General features: G+C 39.7%; 1 protein-coding gene across 1 annotated transcript; it reads right to left on the bottom strand.

The window, feature by feature from the left end:
• Positions 1-189: 189 nt before the first annotated feature.
• On the bottom strand, positions 190-1,968 carry LOC133727725 (protein BONZAI 3-like). The gene has a single exon (XM_062155159.1). It carries the CDS (start codon positions 1,966-1,968, stop codon positions 190-192), a length of 1,779 nt encoding a protein of 592 aa, XP_062011143.1.
• Between the last annotated feature and the right edge of the window lie 20,215 nt (positions 1,969-22,183).

Here is a 22,183-nt window from a genome sequence, read left to right as displayed (position 1 = left end):
AGTCACAATTTCTCGTTATTTTGACAAATCGATAGCTAGGGATAGAAATTTGACCACCAAGCAAAGACCATGGAAATTAAATAACAGATCGAGGCGGATGAGCTAGTTGCTATGAATAAGAGAAAGGCGAATGCCCTACATATAAGATAAATGCATGGCTGGCTAATCAGCATGAAATTGAAATCTAAACTAGAAGGCATGGGGCTTGGAATGGAAAGGTGAGAGTGGCTTGATGCCCTTGTTCCGCATGTAACTCAAAAACTGTCCAGGCAGCTCCTCCAGAAGCGATTGAACAACAGAAATCCGCTGACCATTCATTTCCCTCATGGGAACAAACTGAACAATGTCTCTTGCAGCTAAACAACCTGTCGAACTCCGCAATGGATGTCCATTGTCAGCATCAAGGATCTCCATTTGTTTGAAATCTGCATTTCCGACTCCAACTATCATAATGGAGAGGGGAAGATCAGATGCCCTAACCAAAGCATCTATTGTTTCTTGAAGGTCCGAAAGGATACCGTCTGTAATAATAAGTAACACAAAGTACTTGTTGTTGTGTTCCGAGAGGGATTGTGAAGCCATTTCTGCAGCCCTGTTAACCACTTTGCCAAACAAAGTCGGTCCAAATAGAGAAACCTTGCGTAGAGCACTGGAATAAGCAGACATGATGCCTTCAACTCCTTGAACCTCAAAGCCAGTTGGGGTTTCATCCATGTTGAAACAATGGGATACGGCAGTAACGGCACCACGGTCACCACCATATATCCGTGCTCCAAATCCCCAAGCAGGAAAGCGTTTATCAGTGTCGTAAAATTGAATGACTTCCCCTACTTGCATTATTGCCTGCTGGTAAGAATTCAACCGGCCAGAAGGATCAATATAGTGCAAAGAATCGGTTCGGCTAGGATCTAGATTTGAAGCTGTAAAATCAACGGCAACCATAAAGTTGAGCTCAAAACCACTAGATATGTAATCAATAAAGCTTGGTTGTTCCTTCTCGCAAAAATGATCCACAAAAAGCAGACCCTTGGAGAGCTTTTCATGACTATGACGAGAAGATGGCGGAATGACAAAGTTGATGCAGCTTTTCTCTTTGTAGAGTTTCTCGAGGTCTGCCACCGACTTTTGGAGTTTTCCAATAAGAACATGTTCGCCATTGCTGTTGAAATCAAAGCATTCAATAACTAAGGGATTATCCTTGCTTCCAATCTGCTGCATACTCAGGCACAGTGATTTCCAAGTTGGATTTAAATTGTTGTCCACCACTTCTGTCTTGCAAATTGGAACACAACCACCGGTCTCAACCATCCTCGATATTCTTAAGAAAGGATCGCTTTTAGAAAACAGGTCTTTGTTTTCCAAGCGGGAACAACGAAATTTTATCTCAACAACACTCTTAGAAGCACTAAATTCCTCAGCATGTACAGTGAGCGTTCCTAAGTTTCTCCGGCCTCCAAGACGTCCAGAGTCATCATTGAGATTTAGGGTAAGACTTCGACTTCGTTTAGTCACTATCTCCGAAAGCGCACAAGTGCCTTCCCCTAGAAATTCTTGATTCTTCAAATCCAGTGTCTTCACATTTACATTGTGATATTTTGCGTCGACATCATACACACGGAATAGCAACGGCTGTACAAACTCGAAATGATATGCAACTCTAACTTTCTCTATCCAAGAGGGATTCAGATTATTCAGTACTACTTCAGTTCTCCCTAATTCCTCGTGATCTCCATATCCTTTGTTTGCATACACGACAACCATGGGATCACTCTTCGAAGTGAAATCACGATCAATTAAGTTAGAGGCGGAGAAGGATAGCTCGAGTGGAGTGAATAGTGGGACAGCTCCCTGAGACTTGTTAAAGCAGTCGACGGCGTCGTTGCAATCCTCATCGTAGTTAATTGGCCTTTGTTGCGCTCCCCCTACTGCCTGCTTCCCTCCTCTGACGTCCGAAAAGCACCCTCCCATATCTCGAGATCGACAAAAGTTCCAAAACCCTAGTGTCTACTTTGTTTCTTTCTTTAATTCTCCGAATTCCAAAATCCTAATATCCCTCTCTGCAAAACAACTCGCTTTAACTCTATTAGGTCTCTCAATCTCTCTGTCCTTGCATATATAGCCAACCAATTGGTCTTTTGATTCTTCTCAGAAACTTCCCCCTTTCCCTATACAATTAAGAAAAGTTTCCCTATAGAATTTGGAAAAGCATTGCCTGTTGTACTTTTTAGTACCTTATGTAACCTAATACGGGATTGTATTAAAAGCATGTGATTCTATTCCTATGTCATCTTTGTTTCCTTTAGAGTAAAGGAAACAAAGATGACAAAAGGGATAGAATTTAGTTACTAAGATCTTGGTCAATATTAAATCCATACTTGAAAGGAAAACATATTGTTTTTTTTTGTTTTTTTACTTATGTTATGATTTTTTAATTTTAAATATGGTTTGGTTAGGTTAGGCTTAACAAAATATTTGATTTACGCTTTTGGGCCAGCCAATTAAAAAAAAAAAATTGAGTTGATCCTCATAGATTATTCAGTGATGATCATGTTACCGAGAATTTTGTGGCAACCCACCATTATATTTAATTTGAAAGTTGAGATTAAAATATTTAAAATCAATTCTTTTAATTTCAATTATTGATATTAAATCTAAGGGTGAGTAACCATAAAATTCTTGGTCACCTATGAATAATGTTCACACGGTAAGCCGGTGACTAAGAATTTTAGTCACCAACCGTTGTATTTAATTTCAAAAGTTGGGATTATAACATTTAAAATATATCCATTCTTTTAACTTCAACTCCTGATATTATATTCAAAGGTAGTGACTACAAAATCCTTGGTAACCTGGAGATTGTGTGAACATTACTCTCTAAATATATTAAAATTATACAACAATTTGTAGAAGGAGAATTATAAATTAATCCTTTTTTTTTTAAGTGATCGTAAAAGTAGATTCTGATATAAAGTCTAGTGAAGTTGTAACTAGGATGAAAATATCCAATTGTCCATTCATCCATTCATCTTAACTCAAGAAACTAGCATTAGAAATGTTGAAACACATTGATTGTGCCAATGAAGGGACTGCAATGGAGCACGTTCATATAAATTCCAATTACTATGTATGTCAGTTTGTAATTAGTGTTGGGTGTGTGGATCCGATTCCACATAGGATAAGGATTTGTTAATCCTTGATCAAAGAGGAGTTTTGATTGTTTCCTACCTGCTTACATAATCCTACTTGGTAATGGTTTCTATGTCTATTGGGAATAGGTTTCCAATGTCTTATAGGGTCTAGTTAGATATCTATAAATATATAGGGGCATAGGTTGTAGTAGTAGATCAAGTCTTTGAAGCATTAAACAGAGAGAGCAAGTGAGGTCTTGAGAGTTGGTGAGAACTTCTTGTGAGAGATTCTTGTATTCTTGTTCTTGTATTCTTCTTCTTCTATAGTGAAACCCAAGCAGCCCGGGGACGTAGGCAAAGTTCTTTGCTGAACCTCGTTAACAAGTTCGTGTTTGTTTTCTCGATCGTTTATCTATATTGTTTTGCACTTGTCTGCTTCCGCAAGAGGAATTTTAGGTCAAATTCCTAACAAAGTGGTATCAGAGCTTAGGCTCTAAAGTGGAAACAATGAGCATAGAAGACGTTGAGAAGAGGGTTGATAAGTTCGACGGTAATGACTTTAGCCTATGGAGGTCACAAATCGAGGACTACTTGAATATGAAGAAACTTGCTAAGACTTTAGAGGGCAAGCTCCCAAAAGATATGAAGGAGGAAGAATTTGTCGAGATGGATAGGATGGCCCTTGGAGCCGTTCGACTATCGCTTTCAAATGATGTACGGCGATTTGTTATCAAGGAGACTACGTTGAAGGGGATGATGGATAGTTTGTCCAACATGTATGAGAAGCCAAATGCCGTTCAACAGTTGTACTTGATGAGGCGGCTATTCACTTTGAAGATGGGTAAGGGTATATTTGTTCGCCAGCAAGTTGGGATAGTTGGTGATATTATCAAGCAACTAGCATCGGTGAATGTTAAATTCGACGAACACATCAAAGCTTTGGTGTTGTTGACTTCCATGCCTTCGGATTGGGACGTGACTGTGAACTCGATTTGTAGTGGAGCTGGGACTACGAAGAAGCTGAAGTTTAATGATGTGCGTGACATTCTTCTGAATGAAGAGACGCGAAGACAAAATAACCTTGAAGATCCTTCAAGTTCTGCGCTCTCTATAGAAAATAGAGGTAGAACGTTCAACAAGAACTCAAACAACAATCGTGGAAGGTCCAAGTCTAGGGCACCTGGAAAAGGTCGAAGCGTGTCCAAGTCAGGAAAGTGGTCCGATGGGTGTTGGCATTGTGGGAAATCTGGACATGTCAAGAGAGACTGTAACCAGTGGAAGGAGACATTGAAGATGGCAAACACAACTGAGTGTGATTCGGATGCACTTGTACTAAGCGTTACTGAAGCACCATTGGAGTCATGGATCGTAGACTCTGGAGCGTCATTTCACTCAACTTCACAACAAGAGCTCATGGTGAATTACCGACGTGGTAATTTTGGCAAAGTGTTTCTTGCTGATGGTGGAGCCTTGGAGATTGTGGGAAGGGGTGATGTGAAGATTTTGCTGACAAATGGTGGAACATGGACCTTGACCAATGTTAGACACATACCGCGGTTAAAGAGGAATTTGATCTCTGTGGGTCAGTTGGATGATGAAGGATATCGCACTACCTTTGAGAAAGGTACGTGGAAGGTGTGTAAAGGAGCTATGGTGTTAGCTCGTGGAATCAAGACAAGAACACTCTATACGACCTTGAATATTGTTGCTATTGTTGAGAACAATGAAGGCACTGCGATCGTTGAGAAAAATGAAGATGCATACTTATGGCATCGTAGACTTGGGCACATCAGTGAGAAAGGTATGGGTGTACTTCAGTCGAAGGGTAAACTACATGGTGTTAACTCAGTGAAAATTGGGCTTTGTGAAGACTGCATATTTGGGAAGCAAAAGGTTGTTAGTTTCTCAAAGGGTGGCAAGGCACCAAAAGATACAAAACTAGAGTTGGTTCATACTGACGTGTGGGGACCTGCACCGGAGCTTTCGTTAGGTGGCTCAAAGTACTATGTGACTTATATTGATGACTCCACAAGGAAAGTATGGGTTTATTTCTTGAAAAATAAATGGGAAGTATTTGATACTTTCAAGAAGTGGAAGGTGATCGTAGAGAATGAGACCGGGTCAAAGATCAAATGTCTGAGGTCGGATAATGGAGGTGAATACTGTGGTAATGATTTCAAAGAGTATTGTGCAGAGAATGGGATTAGGATGGAGAAGACAATTCCCGGAACTCCACAGCAGAATGGAGTGGCTGATCGCATGAATAGGACTCTAAATGAGCGCGCAAGGAGTATGAGGATACACGCAGGATTGCCAGACATGTTTTGGGCTGATGCGGTTAATACTGCTGCTTATTTAATTAACCGTGGACCATCAGTACCATTGAATCATCTCCTACCTGAGGAAAAATGGAGTGGAAAAGAGATAGGCCTATCGCATTTAAGAGTGTTTGGTTGCGTGGCATATGTTCACATTGAGTCCGGTGCGAGAAGCAAGTTGGATCCCAAGTCTCAAAAGTGCATATTCATAGGCTATGGCGGTGACGAGCTTGGCTATAGGTTTTGGGATATGCAGAATAAGAAAGTTGTAAGGAGCAGGAATGTCATCTTTAATGAAGAAGTGATGTACAAGAATAGGCAAGCAGCAGAGCCTAAAAGTCCTATAAGAAAAGATCGGCAGTTTGCAAGGTTGGAAGAATTGTCCAATGAAGATGTGTCTAAGGAAAATCATGGGGAGGAACGACAACAACAAGAAGCTCCTGAGGTTGCACAACCTGAAGAACAAGTTCCTAGTGATGAGCCAGTGGCACCTCCTTTTGTGCCAAGAGTATCGTCAAGAAGTACTAAAGGAATACCAGCTGATAAATACTTGCCTTGTGCTAACTATTTGCTGTTAATTGACTGTGGTGAACCCGTGAGTTATGATGAGGTAATGCAACATAAAGATTCTGCTAAGTGGAAGGGTGCCATGCAAGATGAGATGGACTCTCTCATGTCCAACAATACTTGGGAGTTAGCTAAGTTACCAACAGGTAAGAAAGCATTGCATAACAAGTGGATTTACAAAATTAAGCAAGAAGTTGATGGGAGCAAACGTTACAAGGCAAGGTTGGTTGTGAAAGGTTTTCAGCAAAGGGAGGGAATTGATTTTGATGAGATCTTTTCGCCGGTTGTGAAACATACCACAATCCGGGTGGTGCTTGGTTTAGTGGAAGCTGAAGGTCTATATTTGGAGCAGCTAGACGTCAAGACTACTTTTCTTCATGGTGATTTGAAGGAGGTCATATACATGAAGCAACCACAAGGTTTTATAGCACCTGGTAAGGAGGACTTGGTATGCAAACTGCAAAAGAGCCTTTATGGCTTGAAACAAGCCCCAAGACAGTGGTATAAGAAGTTTGATGCTTTCATGTGTGGGAGTGGCTACACAAGATGTCAATCCGATCACTGTTGTTACTTCAAAAGGTTTGACAAATCTTATATCATTCTTTTACTATATGTGGATGATATGTTGATAGCTGGGGAAGACTTCAATGAGATTGAGAAGTTGAAGAAAGAGATGTCAAACCAGTTCGCGATGAAGGATTTGGGTGAGGCGAAGAAAATCTTAGGTATAAAGATTATCCGTGATAAAGTGGCTGGTACTCTGAAGCTTTCACAAGCGGAGTATGTTGAGAATGTGCTTAAGCGATTCAATATGGATGAATCAAAGGCTGTAGGAACACCGTTGGCGGCTCACTTTAAATTGTCTAAGGAACAATCACCCAAGAGCGAAAAAGAGAAAGAATATATGAAGAATGTACCTTATGCATCGGCAGTTGGATGCTTAATGTATGCTATGGTGTGTACTAGACCCGATATTGCTCATGCAGTTTGAGTTGTGAGTAGGTACACGAGTAATCCAGGAAAGCAACATTGGGAGGCTGTGAAGTGGATCATGAGGTATCTTCGGGGTACTACTGATATGTCTCTTTGTTTTAAGAGAGGTAGTGCTGAACTACAAGGATATGTTGATGCAGACTTGGCAGGAGATCATGATACTTGTCGGAGTACTACTGGTTATGTGTACACTGTGGGTGGTGCTGCAGTATCTTGGGTCTCAAATTTGCAAGGGCAAGTGGCCCTGTCTACAACGGAGTTCGAGTATGTAGCAGTCTCAGAGGCTGGTAAGGAGATGGTGTGGCTAAAGGGTCTGTTGGAGGAATTGGGTAAAAAGCAAGAGAATTGTGCATTGTACAGTGATAGTCAAAGTGCAATTCACTTGGCAAAGAACCCTGCTTTTCATTCAAGGACTAAACACATTCCTATGAAGTATCACTACATACGAGAACTCGTGGAGAATGAAGTGCTGCAATTGTTGAAGATTCAAGGAAGTGAGAATCCTGCTGATATGTTGACTAAGTCTGTGTCAATAAGTAAACTGAAGCTGTGCTTAGCTTCAGTTGGTCTCCAAGTTTGAAGAAGGAGATGTTGGCTGTGATAATGGGTTTTGTGTTGGCTATGATGGAAGAGTATTGAAGAATGTTAGCTACTAGCGTAATCGGCTCCAAGTGGAAGATTGTTGGGTGTGTGGATCCGATTCCACATAGGATAAGGATTTGTTAATCCTTGATCAAAGAGGAGTTTTGATTGTTTCCTACCTGCTTACATAATCCTACTTGGTAATGGTTTCTATGTCTATTGGGAATAGGTTTCCAATGTCTTATAGGGTCTAGTTAGATATCTATAAATATATAGGGGCATAGGTTGTAGTAGTAGATCAAGTCTTTGAAGCATTAAACAGAGAGAGCAAGTGAGGTCTTGAGAGTTGGTGAGAACTTCTTGTGAGAGATTCTTGTATTCTTGTTCTTGTATTCTTCTTCTTCTATAGTGAAACCCAAGCAGCCCGGGGACGTAGGCAAAGTTCTTTGCTGAACCTCGTTAACAAGTTCGTGTTTGTTTTCTCGATCGTTTATCTATATTGTTTTGCACTTGTCTGCTTCCGCAAGAGGAATTTTAGGTCAAATTCCTAACAATTAGTAGGCTATTTTTTGTCCTACACTCCTACTATTAGTGGACTGTTTGCCTCCTATGCCTGTCTGACATAAAATAAAAGGCCGAGTGTCCTTTGGAATTAGTGAAGCTAGTTGAAGGACCGTAAATTATGACCACTATCAGTAAAGCCATGTTCATTTACACAATCAATTCTCTATTCAGTGGTGTAAAATTGTCATTTGATATAAATCACATGGTGGATAATAATAAGTTAGTTAGAATTTATTTACTTTTCGCTTTATCCTCCACCATTGGATATAAATCCAATAACAGTAGAGTAAAATTGGCAGTTAAGTTATTATATGTAATTTATAATTAATGCATATAAATTATTTCTTATTTATTAAAAAATATATATATTTAGACCTAGCTAAAATAGAGAGAACTGATGAAGATATATTGATATAGGACAAGAATGGGCCTGGTTTAGCCAGAAAATCATAAAAGTAAAGAAGCGGCGTAGAATCAAGAAGTTGCATGAGAAACCTGAAAAGTCTAAAACCTAATCTTCTTGAATATTCCAGCGGCTAAGAACCTCATTATGTGTGAATTACGTATTTTCCAATCGCTCTTCTTGATTCGACGCCGCTTCTTTACTTTTATGGTTTTCTGACTAAACCAGGCACATTCTCCTCCTACATCACATATATAGAAATTGGCGAGGTAAAATGACTTTTTAGCTACTTTCGCTACAATTTGACTAAAAAATGGATAACATTGCTAAGGATGCTCTGAGCTTGGACAATAAGCAATTGCAGTAAACGAGTGTTTCTCACAAGTATTTATGACATAAGATTACATAATCAAATAGTTGGATACGCACCTTCATTATACACATTAATTACACTGAGTCAACAAATTAAAGAGATCGACTTTGGCCAAGAAAATCTTTTTCCACCAGTAAAGACTTTATCTTATGACTTTTCAGGGTTAATTACTTAATTTTGGGGCCGATACTGTAATTATTATCTGAGAAAATTTCGCAAACAGTACACCAAGTAAAGGCCACTAATAATTCTTATACATAAAGTTCCAAACTAAACATTTCGGTACACGAAATCTGAAACTCGACCCACTATCAGTACACGACGTCAATTTTTGACACCAAAATGTCCATTATGCTCTCAGTTCTTCTTCTTTTTTTTTAATAATTTTTTTTCTGTTTTTTTTTTCCTTCGTTTTTTCTGTTTTTTTTTTTTTCTTCATTTTTATCTCTTTCTTTTTCCTTCTTCCGGGCTCACTCCCTCGCTTCCAACGCCGCCCTTGCCCTCCAATTGGTGAGATTTATGGTCATACAGCTTATATTTGTAACTCAGCCTATATTTAGTCATGTGAAAAGAAAGAAAGAGATAAAAACGAAGGAAGAAAAAAAAAAGAAGGAAGAAAAAAAAATAACAGAAAAAACGAAGGAAAAAAAAATTTATTAAAAAAAAAAAAGAACTGAGGGCATAATGGACATTTTGGTGTCAAAAATTGACGTCGTGTACTGATAGTGGGTCGAGTTTCAGATTTCGTGTACCGAAATGTTTGGTTTGGAACTTTATGTATAAGAATTATTAGTGGCATTTACTTGGTGTATTGTTTGCGAAATTTTCCCTTATTATCTGGAATAGCTTTTAAAAAAAGTCGCAACATTGATACCTATAAGACTTGATTCTCATGCTATAGGAAAGACTCATAATTACAAGCTTAGTTGAGAGGTAAGGAAAACCTTGATACAAAATTATCCAAGAAAAAGAACAGAAAGACTATGAATGAAATACCAATTGAGAAGGAGTTCAAGACTGAAATAATGCTACTCGAAAACCCACTAGCAAAGTCAGAACTTGAGGAATTGAGGATTGGGGATCAATCTTTGCTTCAGTTACGCAAAAACGTTGTCGTGACAAAACCATGGACTAGCAAATCTGGAGAGAATTGTGTTTTCAAAAAAATCTCTGAAAGGAAAAATAAAGAAAAAGAAGAGGAAGAAAATAAGTAGTTGCAGCTACTTTTTGTCAGAGAATTAATGTCTTAAAAGTATAAGCATCATCTATTTTTCTACTTTTACTCGAGTCTCTATCAAAGCGTTGGTTTTCCTGTGTTTACATTATGTAGCCTTTGCTCTGTTTTCAATTTATGAAAATTTTGGTGTGTACTCTTATGGATAAATAACATGGTTGTTTTTCTCATTCATCTTTTGTTGATATTCCTCGTCTTATTATGGTATTAGAGTTCTCGGGTCGCTTTCGCCTTGTCAAATTAGTTTGATCGATTTCATTTGAATTTGATCCAAATCATTACTAAATTGGTTAAGGGATTGTTTTCTAAATGAGATTAAGGCTTTGTTTGGGAATGTTTTAAAATAATTTTTGAAAAAAAAAATTAAAAATAAATACGAGAAAATGAAATTGTAATTTTTTACCCTTGAAAATGTGTTTGATTTTTTTTATTTTTTATAATGATCTTTCAACTCTTTTATAATTCAGCAGAATTACATAACGACCTGCCCATATAGGGCTAACAAAAAAAGCTATTACATAATCAATTCAACCTTTTAAAATCCTACAGAGCGCATCCAAAATCTAGTCATCACTACCCATGGGGCTTCAAAGAGGCACATATAGCGTGACCAGTCTTGGCGACATCTCGTTTAAGGAAGCAGAGAAGCAGAGAGGTTGCGTATTCCCTATCCATCTTGACAAATAAAAAAGAAGATTAAAAACAACAAAACAGGTTCTAACAAAAGTGGAAGCCCAAGTCCCACTAAAGGTCCAAGCCCACCCAATTATACTCGGGGCATCCACGGTATTGGACACCCCAACCACAGCAGCGCCGCCGTCACTTGCACCGATGCAGCCTCCTCCGGCGACAGAAGAATGACCATCTCCAGTCCTCCGGCAAGCCACCACCGATCTAGCCTTAAATCTGATCCAATCAAAACACGACCAGCCATCAGGAGAAAGCCGGCAATTATTAACCGCGCCGCCATCATCGTCGGACCCAAACCCGACCTCAATCTCGTGTTAAACCCACAAGCCTCTGCCATGTCCATAGATCAGCATCTACCCTAGATCCAAACGTCCACTGCAATATCCGATCACCGACGCCGTCGAACAGACCCGGGGGTCCATCATGATCCAGACGGCTCCAGCCATCACATACCTCAGAAAATCCATCACCCCAAAACTTGGGTTCACCAAGCAGAAAAGGAAAAAAAGAACAAAAAGGCGCCGCCAATGACCTGAGCCACCCTCGTCGCCCTCCTTGTGGTCAGAGAAGAAGGCTGAGCCATCCCCTCGAACTGAATTTACAGACCCGCCGCTGAAACTCACCAGCCTCCGCCTCTCTCTCAAAGAGAGTAACCTAAGCATATTTTTAAGTTAATGTATCCATCAACTTGTTGTAAAATTTGAAAATGTGTTTGATAGTTTAGTACGAAAAAAATATTCTCCATATTTTATTAACTGATATAAGAAAAAAGTGAAAAAGTAAAATTGTTGTTTTTGTTTTAGGAAAACTGAACTTGGGAGAGAATTAACTCGTACTTTCATTGATAATAAGGGCATCTTTATATAGAGGATTACAAGCATAGAATCAGAGTTGTACATAGAAACATAATCGTACAATGATTGGATATCTACGAATATCTCTAACATTAACCCTATTACAACTTACACAAGGAACCTAGAGTTTGGGCCAGACACATATTCTGGATTTACTTGAACACTCTCCCTTGTGTCGCCCAAATGTGGTGCTCCTCTCGTTGCCTCGTCAAAAACCTCGCCGAGTAACAAAAACCCAGTGAGACAAAAATAACCTCGATTGAAGGAGAAAAAAAAGTACAACACACTCTTCACGTTTCGAGACCAAACATTTAGACATCTCCCCTTGATGACTACGGTTATGAGAATGCTACCAATATGTTCTCGAAAGTGGATTTAGGCAATGACTTAGTGAACAAGTCTGCCACACTGTCCTCAAATCGAATCTAGTTCACTTTGATCTCGAGGAGAGTCTGTTATTGCTGATTATGCTTGCTGTCGTCACCTTTGATGTAGCCTTGCTTCATTTGTTCAATGCAAGCGGCATTATCCTCATAAATGCTCGTAGGCTCATTTGTGGTAGACTTCAAACCACAATTATTTCGAACATGCATAATTATGGATCCAATCCATATACATTCACGAACCGCTTCATGAAGAGCAATAATCTTTGCATGGTTCGAAGATATAGCGACTAGGGTCTGCTCTATAGATCTCCAATATATCGCGGTCTTTGCCATGATGAACACTTAACTAGTTTGGGAATAACCTTTCACTATGCCAAAATGTGCTTCAGACGACACACTTCAGACGACATAATTTTTGTTTTATGTCATCTGAGTTTTTCAGACGACATAATTTTTTTTTGTGTTGTCTGAATATAGACTAAAACCATACCCGTTCAATTGGAAAAAATGGTGAGCATTCAGACGACACATTTGTGTAGTTGTAAAAGATGATGATTTCCTATCTCAAAGATCGTTTCATTTTGAAAATATGAATAGATACAGACAACACTTATATGTTGTTGTAAAATATAGGGATATTTAATCTAACCCTAAGAGAATATTTGGAATTCCCTTCAAAAAGTTCTAGTCCTTTCCCTCTCAAAATGCCGAGACCCTAGCTGACTAGTCAATGGGGGTGATACTCAGACAACACAATTGTGTTGTGTGAAGAAGGTGAGTTTCACTTTTTTTTTCCCAAGTCTTTTTTGGCATTACATTTACTCCTTCCCATCTCGGCTCACTCTTTCAGCCACACAAAATCCCCATTTTCTCTCTCCACCTCTCGTATGCTTCCCCGAAACCCAAAATCCCTAGAATCTCTCTCAATTAAATTCTCTTCGAAAATCATGTTCAGATCCAGTCCCCGGAACCGGAAGGCTTCTCTTCCAAAGACAATGGTTTCAATTTGGGCGTTTAGTGTTCTTCTACCTTTGGGGTTTGTCTGATTTCTCACATTTTGCTCATGATTTTTCTTCTTGCAGATTGATATTGGTTCCCTCCTGCAGACTGTGAAATAGATAAACCCTAAATCATTATGTCCCAATAGGGGAGATACGAACCCATATCTCCTTCTCCGGGCGTATGCGGTTCCACGCCAGTTCTCCTTCTCTGGGCGTATGCGGTTCCTCCTGCAGACGGTGAGCTTTGTCTCCTAAAGATGGAAGCTTTTACCGAATCTTGGGTTTCTTCTTCAATCCAAGAAAAACCCAAATGGTTTCACCGAATCTTGACTACAACCCGTCAAATTTGTTGTTCTCCACAGAGCCTACTGCCCTCCATGTCTCAACAAGCTTCTCTTCACCACCAAGAATCCATTCTCATCTGCTTTCGACTCCTTGCTCATTCTATGCACTTCTCTAGTTCTGCCTTTGTCCCTGTTCGTCGCCCATGTTGACTCGGCCTCTGCTTTAGGCTAGGTAACCCGCTCGGACACATATGTATCTCTCTATGGCTTAATTAGTTTGGGTCTGAATTCCACTTTATATTCTGGTTCATTAGTTGATAGATCTGGTTTGTTTTCCTTTGATTTCTGGATATAAATTTGGTTTGTTTTCAATTCAGTTTGCCTAGGGTTCATATGATTGCATTTGGGTTTCAAGATTGGGCTTTTTATTTAGGCATTGCCCTCTGTCTCGACCTCTCAAGCTTTATAAAGCTTCAATATTTTGAGTTGTATGTTACACTGCTATAACATCTGTTTTGAATTTTTTTTTCTTTTCTTTTTTGCTTGGTTGTAGGTTGAATTGTTCTAGTGATGCCGATTGAAATTACTCTGTATACATATTTGAGGTATTGTAACAATATTTCGAGATTCCCCCATTTAATTCCATTTATTAGGCTAGATTTATGTTGCATTCTGAATTCTATCGTTTGTTCATAATGTTAATACTTATTAGTTTATTGGTTGCATTTGAATTGCAGATGAGTTTAGATTATGCAGTTTTGATATGGGCTTGGATTATGCTAAGGGAATCAATGGAGTTGGGAGTATAGATGGATATGGGATTGAGCAAAATGAAGCTGAAAGGGTATTGCATTTGGCACCAATAGGAAACTCTTGGGTTCTTCAGCTAAGGAAGTCAAAAGGTATTGCATTTGGCACCAATAGGCTTTGTTGATTCACTTGTTTTACGAACCAATTTTGCAAGCTAATAGGAAACTCATCAGAGCCAAGTATGGAGTTTTTGAAAACCTATAGTGGTAGAGATTGTTCTTTAGTCTGGTATATAATAATTTGCTTTACATATAACTATATGAGATAAAACTATTACTCAGAAATAGTTGATGCCATGACTGATGCAATTTTCGGTTTTGCTGACCATTTATTTATAGAAATAATCGAGTGAATCCAGTCTTAAATAAGTTTATACACAACTATAAATGACCACAAGATAATTGTTATTTTGACAATACTATATATGAAAGTAAAATAACAATTATCTAAGGCTCTAAGCATCATCGTGCACCATCCATTCACTCTGCATGCTATGCCATTGCTAAACCATCAACTATGGTGCAAAAGATGAACAACAAAAAGAAGCTAAGGGGGCACCATAATGCTGTCTATTGTGGTGTGGTTCACTTTGATAATCAGCTTACTTTCTAGGCACCCATGATGAGATATTGTTAAGTTATAAATATCAGTTTAAATGGTAGTTAACATTGTCTGGGATAAAGGTATTTTGCCAATTAACTGTTTTTGGTTGCCTTACAACATGCTCCCTCTTGGTACTTAGTTTATTTTCCCTTGGATCTTCTAGTATCTTTATGTGTTTTGCAAAACATATACATATTGCACTGTATATGTGATCTTGATCGGTCTGGGAGATATGTTATCACTGGATCGATCGGATGATCGTCTTGTCAAGATTTGGTCATTGGGAACTACACTTGTCATGGACACAAAGTGAGTTATGTAATATGGGTGACATGCTCTCTCCATCCCCATCCCCATCCCCGCCTTCCTCCCTCCCTCTCTCTCTTTCTCTCTCTGGCATTGAATTATTTGTTTCCTTTATGAATTTACTTACCTTTCTGGTTATATGAATCAAAGTGTGACATTACTGACTTGGCTGTGAGTTCAAACAATACTTTGGTCACATCTGCTTCATCTGAATTGGATAGTTATCTTTACTTGCAGTGGCGTTTGCCAGATGGATATCCCATTTCGGTTTTGCAGGGCCATACTGGAACTATGACTGCTATTGCGTTTAGTTCAACGCTTAGTGCAATTTACCAACTTTTATCATAAGCCCCATTCTAAGATTTATTGCTCTCTGATGTTGCTTCCCTCTACTTGGTTGTTCTCTATGTGTGAAATGATTCCACTGAATAGCATGATTTGGAAACATTTTCGTGTAAAGTAAATCCCTAATACTATGCAGTTTGCAACTATTATCAAGTTTTCAGAAACAATTATTTGAACCATGTTGGTTGTGGTTGTTATTTTATCACTTGGCATTTAGCGAAACAGTACTTGAAATCCCTTTGCTGTTACTTTGTCCTCAATCCCATTTGTAGGCCATCAGATGATGAGACTTGTCAAATTTGGGATGCTAGGTCCTCCCAATGCCCTCCACGAATATTCATGCCAAAACCTTTTGACCCTATAACAGGTTAGATGATGCTACCTAGAGTGTTGCTGAATTGATTACGTACAGCTTGTTTTGATAATTGCAGATGGTCATTTACATGAGAAGGTAACTTTCATTTTCTTTCTCTTTTGACTGACCAACAAGCTATTGTTGCTGCCTATATTATTCAACTTCAATGTTTCTTTATTTCACTGTTAAAAATTTCATCTGTGCAGGAGAGGTTGAAACGTTGTCTTAGGAATGCCTTGGCTAAGAACCGGATGGTTGCATTTTTGCTTGTTGATAACCCACAGAACCCACAGAATTCCGTGACGAACAGCACCTAATAATTAGTGCATAGATATGTGCTTTTGGACATGCATCATCCATATCCTAGATTAGTATAATTGCTCTAGATAGTAGGTTTTTGCCTTAGGATTAGTATAGTTCTGGATGCATGTACTTTGGCTGCAATGACAGATTGAATATTGGTATTTTTGTACTTGGATTCCAGATTTGATGAATATATGGTATTTTGTAGTTTTTAGATTACATGTTTGTCACACAACAAGAATACAAATATGTCTCATCTGAAATACGAGGCAACCACAAAATCAAAGCCAAATATGTTGTTGGATCAACTTAACAACCACAGAAATCATGAAAAATTTGTTGTTGGGAATCAATTCAGACAACAGAAATATGTCTTGCAAATATGCTTCACACAATAGTATTTAAAAAAGACTGTGGTTGTTTTGTTTATTAGACAATACAATACTGTTGTGTGAATGCTTTTAAAGATACAGATTACAATGTTCCCAAAATGCAAAACTCATCAGACAACACAAGATTTTTATTTTTTTATGTCGTCTGATTTTTCAGACGACATAACACTTCTGTCGTCTGATGCCCCCAAGAGACGACATATTTTAGTTCGTTCAGACGACAGAACTGTTCTGTCGTCTGAAGGCCTTTTTGGCATAGTGTTTGTGTGGGTCAGAGAGATACCCAGGCCAGTGTTGTTTTGGGATGGGGATGGAGGACACAGGCCAGTGTTGGCGGCATTCCTAGTGTGTGATGGGTCCGAATTCATCATCTTTCTATAGGGATACAACAACCCATATCAATCGTACATCTCAAGTATAAAAAGATATCTTTTACACCAGTCTAATGGCGTCGCGTTGGCGCAGAGCTATATCTAGCTAACAAGTTCACTGCAAATGAGATGTTCGGTCTTTTGCATTGAGGTAAGTACAATAATGCGCCTATTGTACTTAAGCAGGGCACTTCTGCCTCTAGCACATCTTTGTCATCATCCTTCGGACGAAGAGGATCATTTTCAGGATCAAGACTACGGATGATCATGGGGGTGCTTGAAGGCTTAACCTTGTCAAAACGCCTAAGCATCTTTCAACACGATGCTCAAGTTTCAAACCGAGACATAATCATGTTCTACCAAGATCCTTCATCTCAAACTCCGATTTCAAGTGTTCAGCGGTTTCCCTTAACTCTTTAGGGGCTTCCAATGAAGATCATGTCCAACATGAACCGCGATAGAATCCGAAACTTGTCATGAAAACGCACGGGCATATCTCTTCCCAATTAAGTAGTCACTTTAGTGAGCATTTCAACCCCATTGCAAACGCGCTTCGTGGTCTAGAGCCACTTGACTTGGGTAAATGAAGTTCACCATGAACCTTCATGTATATTATGTATCTAGATCCCCATAGAGATACGTAGTGACCACATTTGTAAGCTGCATATTCAGTTATTCGAAAAACTACCAAACTGACAGGGTAGTGGAGTGCAATGACATCCATTACGAGAGAATATGTCTCATCGTAGTCGATTCCAAGGCGTTTTTGTGAGAAGCCTTGTGCCATAAGGCGAGATTACCATATCTTTTTCTCATCACGCTTTCTAACGAAGATCCATTAGTTAATAGGTTTTATGTTAGGAGGTGTTGACATCACTGGCTCGAAAACCTTCCTCTTCGTTAGAGAATCCAACTTAACCTGGATCACATCTTTCCATTAGGCCAATTTTCTCTACGTTGGCATTCATTCATCAACGGAGCGTGGTTCGATATCATCGGACTCAACAAACTCATGCGCAATGAAATGTGCGATTACATCATCAATTATGATGGAGTTTCCATCCCACATCTCATGTACACTAGTGTAATTTTCGTAGAGCAATATATTCTCAGGAATAGGTTCTAACGTTGAGGCGTCCCCTAATAATAACCATAATCCAGAAGATTCTCATGAGACGGATTTTGAGTGTTGATTATCCAAGGATTGGGTGCCAAAATATCCTTCGAACCCACGGGTCTTCCACGCATCCTAGCTGGGGTGTAACGCCAGAGTGCCATTCTCTATGGAGTTGGCGCCATGCCTACCTCCGTGTAGGGTGGCACTACGTCCTCTCATAGGGACGTCTATCCTAGAAGGCATATTCGCAACAGATATGTGTGATCTCGTCACTTTAGCGGGGATCGAGATGAGACATAGTGGGGACAGACCACGACAATTCCTGTCGTTCCTGCTGAACATCCGTGTTCTTATCTCCCCCTAACGATGGGAAGACTGTCTCATCAAAGTGATAATCCGCAAATCTAGCGGTAAAGAGATCGCCTATCAAGGGCATTAAGTGGCGGACGAATTGTTGGAGTCTCAAATCCAACTTAGTTGCCCATTTGTCTGTAAGGACCCATCATAATGTGCTGTGGCGGCGCAATTGGCACATTAATGACACACTCAAATATGCATAAGTACGAGATACTTGTACCCAGTCACTAGCTGTAACGCAGAGTTTGTTTGAGTGGCAGTGGGTCGTAGATGAATTAGCATAGCTGCATGCCATATTGCATCACCCCAAGCGGATATAGGGAGATTGGTGCGCATTACCAATGTCCGGGCTACGATCGTCGTCGTTTCCGCGAGACCATTTGGGTGTGTACATAGGAATATGATGTCCAACATCAGTCCCAGTGATATGCAATAATCATCGAAAATCTTCGATGTAAAGTCTCTAGTATTGTCAAGTTCGTTTGACTGAATGGGATGATCCAGGGAGTGAGCCGGATGATCCTATTGTCATATGATATGTGTTAGGAGCGTAGTATAAGCAGCATGACAAGTGGACAATGGCACAATACATGACCAGCATGTTTGTTTGTCAACCAACATCATGAAATATTTAAATGTCCGCAAGTTGGTTGAATCAGTCCACAGAATTCCCTCGGATTCTATGTAAGAACAGAATGAGTATTTTCATATCCTTTGCATAGGAAGATCTTCGTCCTAATTTCCCTAAGGAACGGGCTTTGTAAAATGAGCGAGAGACCTTAGAAGCAACCAATGAGGATTTTGGTTGAGCCTGAGCATCTGAAACGCTATTTGAAGCAAAGTTGGTGATTGCAGCATCACCTGGGGAGCCATCACTATGATGGACGCCATCTATGGCATCATAGATAGGGACTGTGCCAGCCCTAGGCTGGTGGTCGACGGCGGAGGTCACACTTAGTCCAGGAATCAAGTTTTGATTCATGCTTCGTTTTGCTCTAAAGAATGGATGTCCGTGTGAAGTCTTTAGTAGATGGATCATCATATCATGACTAGGATGACCTATCATGTCGTGACAAAGCCAATATGTGTCTAAATCTAAGAGATCTTGTCTCATAACCTTATTGGATTTAATAGCTCGAATATGGGTGAAATAGTCCACTAGAAAGACACATAAGTTTCTTTAAGATGCGCCTTTATTCACAATCATTAAAGGTAGTGCAAAAGAACTCTTTTCCGTTCTCTACATGCATTTCTGCATGAAATCCGTTGGCTCGAATAGCTCAATAGGGTACCATTTGCCCTAGGAGCGTAGAAATTTTTTGTGACAGTAATCAAGGTGCCATTTGGCAAGAGGAATTTGGGCTATTCCATGTCCTTGAACTAATCCAGATGGCCCAGCCATAGTATTCACAAAGTAATTTGCTCAGAATCAAAATTGAGTCATAATGAAAAGAACTCGAAATTTTATTCATAAGCCAACAGAGTACATCATTGTTTCTTAACCATTAAGAGAATCTAATCTAAGTACTAGCTAATGCAAAACAATGGTAGTCATTTAACGTCTTTCGGTAACTCCAAAATAAATATGACCAGGTGAGTAGAGAGATGTCAGTGGAGCAAAGCTCGCTTAAGTACCACTTATCTCAAAACCTTTCTAGACATCATACTCACTTTGGATGAGCCTAGTTTGAAGAGAAACTAAACCAATGACATTTACTACAAAATATATGGCAATTGCCTATTACATCTCTTGGAAAATAAAGACTTAAATAGAATTGGCAATCTATTGATCCCAGCCAGATTTGAATTCTTCAACCCTTCACTGTAGATCATCTTCTTGATCTTCTTGTTCCACATAGTGAGCTTCTCTTGCTTCACAATATGCTTTGTAGGCGGTGACGATATCTTCACGAGCTCTACAAATGTGTGCCCAATGACCGAATACTCCACATTGAGAATATACATCTCTGTGCTTAGACTTCATTGATTGAGGCGCTTTCAAAGCGTCATAAGAATGGCTCTTAGTGTTGGTGGCGTCATCAACATGGCTAGAGGCGTTGCCTCCTTCTCTTTTTCCACGTTGACCTCTTCGATTCCGTGTCCGCCTATTTTGGCGGTTACCTTCCTTATTAGAGCAAGAATATGGACCAGAACGTCCAGAATTGTCCCTAGGTTTAGGGTTTCGCTCTTGGTACCCTCTCTTAGAGGCGTGACTATAATTGGACTCCGGAATATGCTCTGTTTCCACGAGTCTCGAATTATAGTTCTTCACAAGGATGTTGTCATGCTTTTCAGCGACATTCATGGCTCCAATGAGCTTATGAAACCTTGTGATCTGCCCTGCAGTAACATCGATTCGATAGTTCTTAGCAACCATCAAAGCAGACATGAGGAAGGTAGAGAGAGTCCTCTCAATCAACATGGCATCTATGATATCTTTTCCACAGAATTTCATCAAGGATTTAATGCGAAGTGCTTTCGAGTTGTAGTCAAGAACAGTCTTGAAATCACAGAAGCGGAGGCTATGCCATCTCACTTCTAGGTCAGGAAGCAGGGAGTCACGGACGTTGCCAAATCTTTCTTCGAGTGAGACCCACAGCCTTCTGGGGTTTTCTTCATTCATATACTCGTACTGGAGCGAATCATCCATATGATGAGTCATTAGGATGATGTCTTTCGCCTTATTTGCCTCCAAGGCTGCTCTATTTGCTTCCAAAGCTTGAGCTTGCTCAACAGTTAGCACGTCCTCGCTAGGCTCAAGAATCGTATCCAGGATTCCTTCGGCCTTGAGATGCTGGCGGACATCACGAACCCACTTGTAATATCCAAAGCCAGTTGTTCCCAATGGAGCAAAGTCCAGTTTGTTTAGGTTTCTCATCCTGAAAAGAGAACAAGGAAAAATGGTTAGTTTCGGAGTGAAAAAAGCTACCACGAAAACAATAGAAATTTCTGAGCGTAATCGCTTCCAAGAAATTAGGAATTTCTGAACGTAATCGCTCCTAAGAAATTCAATTCCAAGAGGTATTTGATTAGATTGAAACAATTACGTAAGTGGTCGATCATAAATTCTCTACAAACTCTAAGTTTGGAGATCTCAACAAGCACCAAGCTTAGAGATAACACGAACCCCCACAGTTCGGTTTAATTAGGTCTCCCTTATGAAGAAGAAAGGGGGGTAGAAGAAGGGAGGTTGCAAGTCCCCGGGAAAAAGAAGAGAAAAACAATAAAAAAAAACTTCAAAAATGGGACTTAAAGAACCTTTAAATCATACCTCAAAAGTGTCAAAAATTTGACGGAAAAAGTCGCAGGAATTTGGTCGCAGGAGGTTGCTGACTGGAGAAGTTTGGCTAGTGGGCAAATTTTTTTTTTCTTTTCTTTTCTAAAGTGGGCCGCAGCAGGGCCTGCTACCTTTTTTTTCTTTTCTATGGGCTGCGTTACCAGGCGAGTCTACCCTTTTTTTTTATTTTTTTTTTTTTGCAGTGGGCCGCGCTTATTGGTTCTGGGCCGGTCCTTCCTTTTGTTTGTCTTTTTTTTTTTTTTTTCGTCTGAGCCCGCCTCCTTTTCTTCTTTTTGGGCCGAGTCACCAAGGAACTGGGCTGGATTTGAAGCTGGGCTAGACAGAAGCTAGACTGGAGATGGGATGCCTGCGGTTTAAGGGAAGATGCGACGGTTTGCAGGCCGGTCCGGTCAGTTTTTGGCCGGTTTCTGGAGTCTGGGGTCAGAGCGGCGATGATGGCCAAGTTTGAAGGTGAAAGATGATCTCAAAAATATATTTACAATTTTTATTTTCTACGTTTTCATAAATAAGTTGTTGAATGCATTTTCACCTTATTTTCGTTTCAAAATG

Source organism: Rosa rugosa, chromosome 1, assembly GCF_958449725.1.
Source record: "Rosa rugosa chromosome 1, drRosRugo1.1, whole genome shotgun sequence".
In the NCBI taxonomy this organism is placed as follows: Eukaryota; Viridiplantae; Streptophyta; class Magnoliopsida; order Rosales; family Rosaceae; genus Rosa; species Rosa rugosa.
The sequence above is the reverse complement of the archived record's forward strand: the minus strand, read 5'-3'. Positions and strand labels throughout refer to the sequence as shown.

What these genes read in the sequence shown, in the direction of transcription:
- LOC133727725 (XM_062155159.1), bottom strand. Translation starts at nt 1,968, where the DNA reads ATGGGAGGGTGCTTTTCGGACGTCAGAGGAGGGAAGCAGGCAGTAGGG.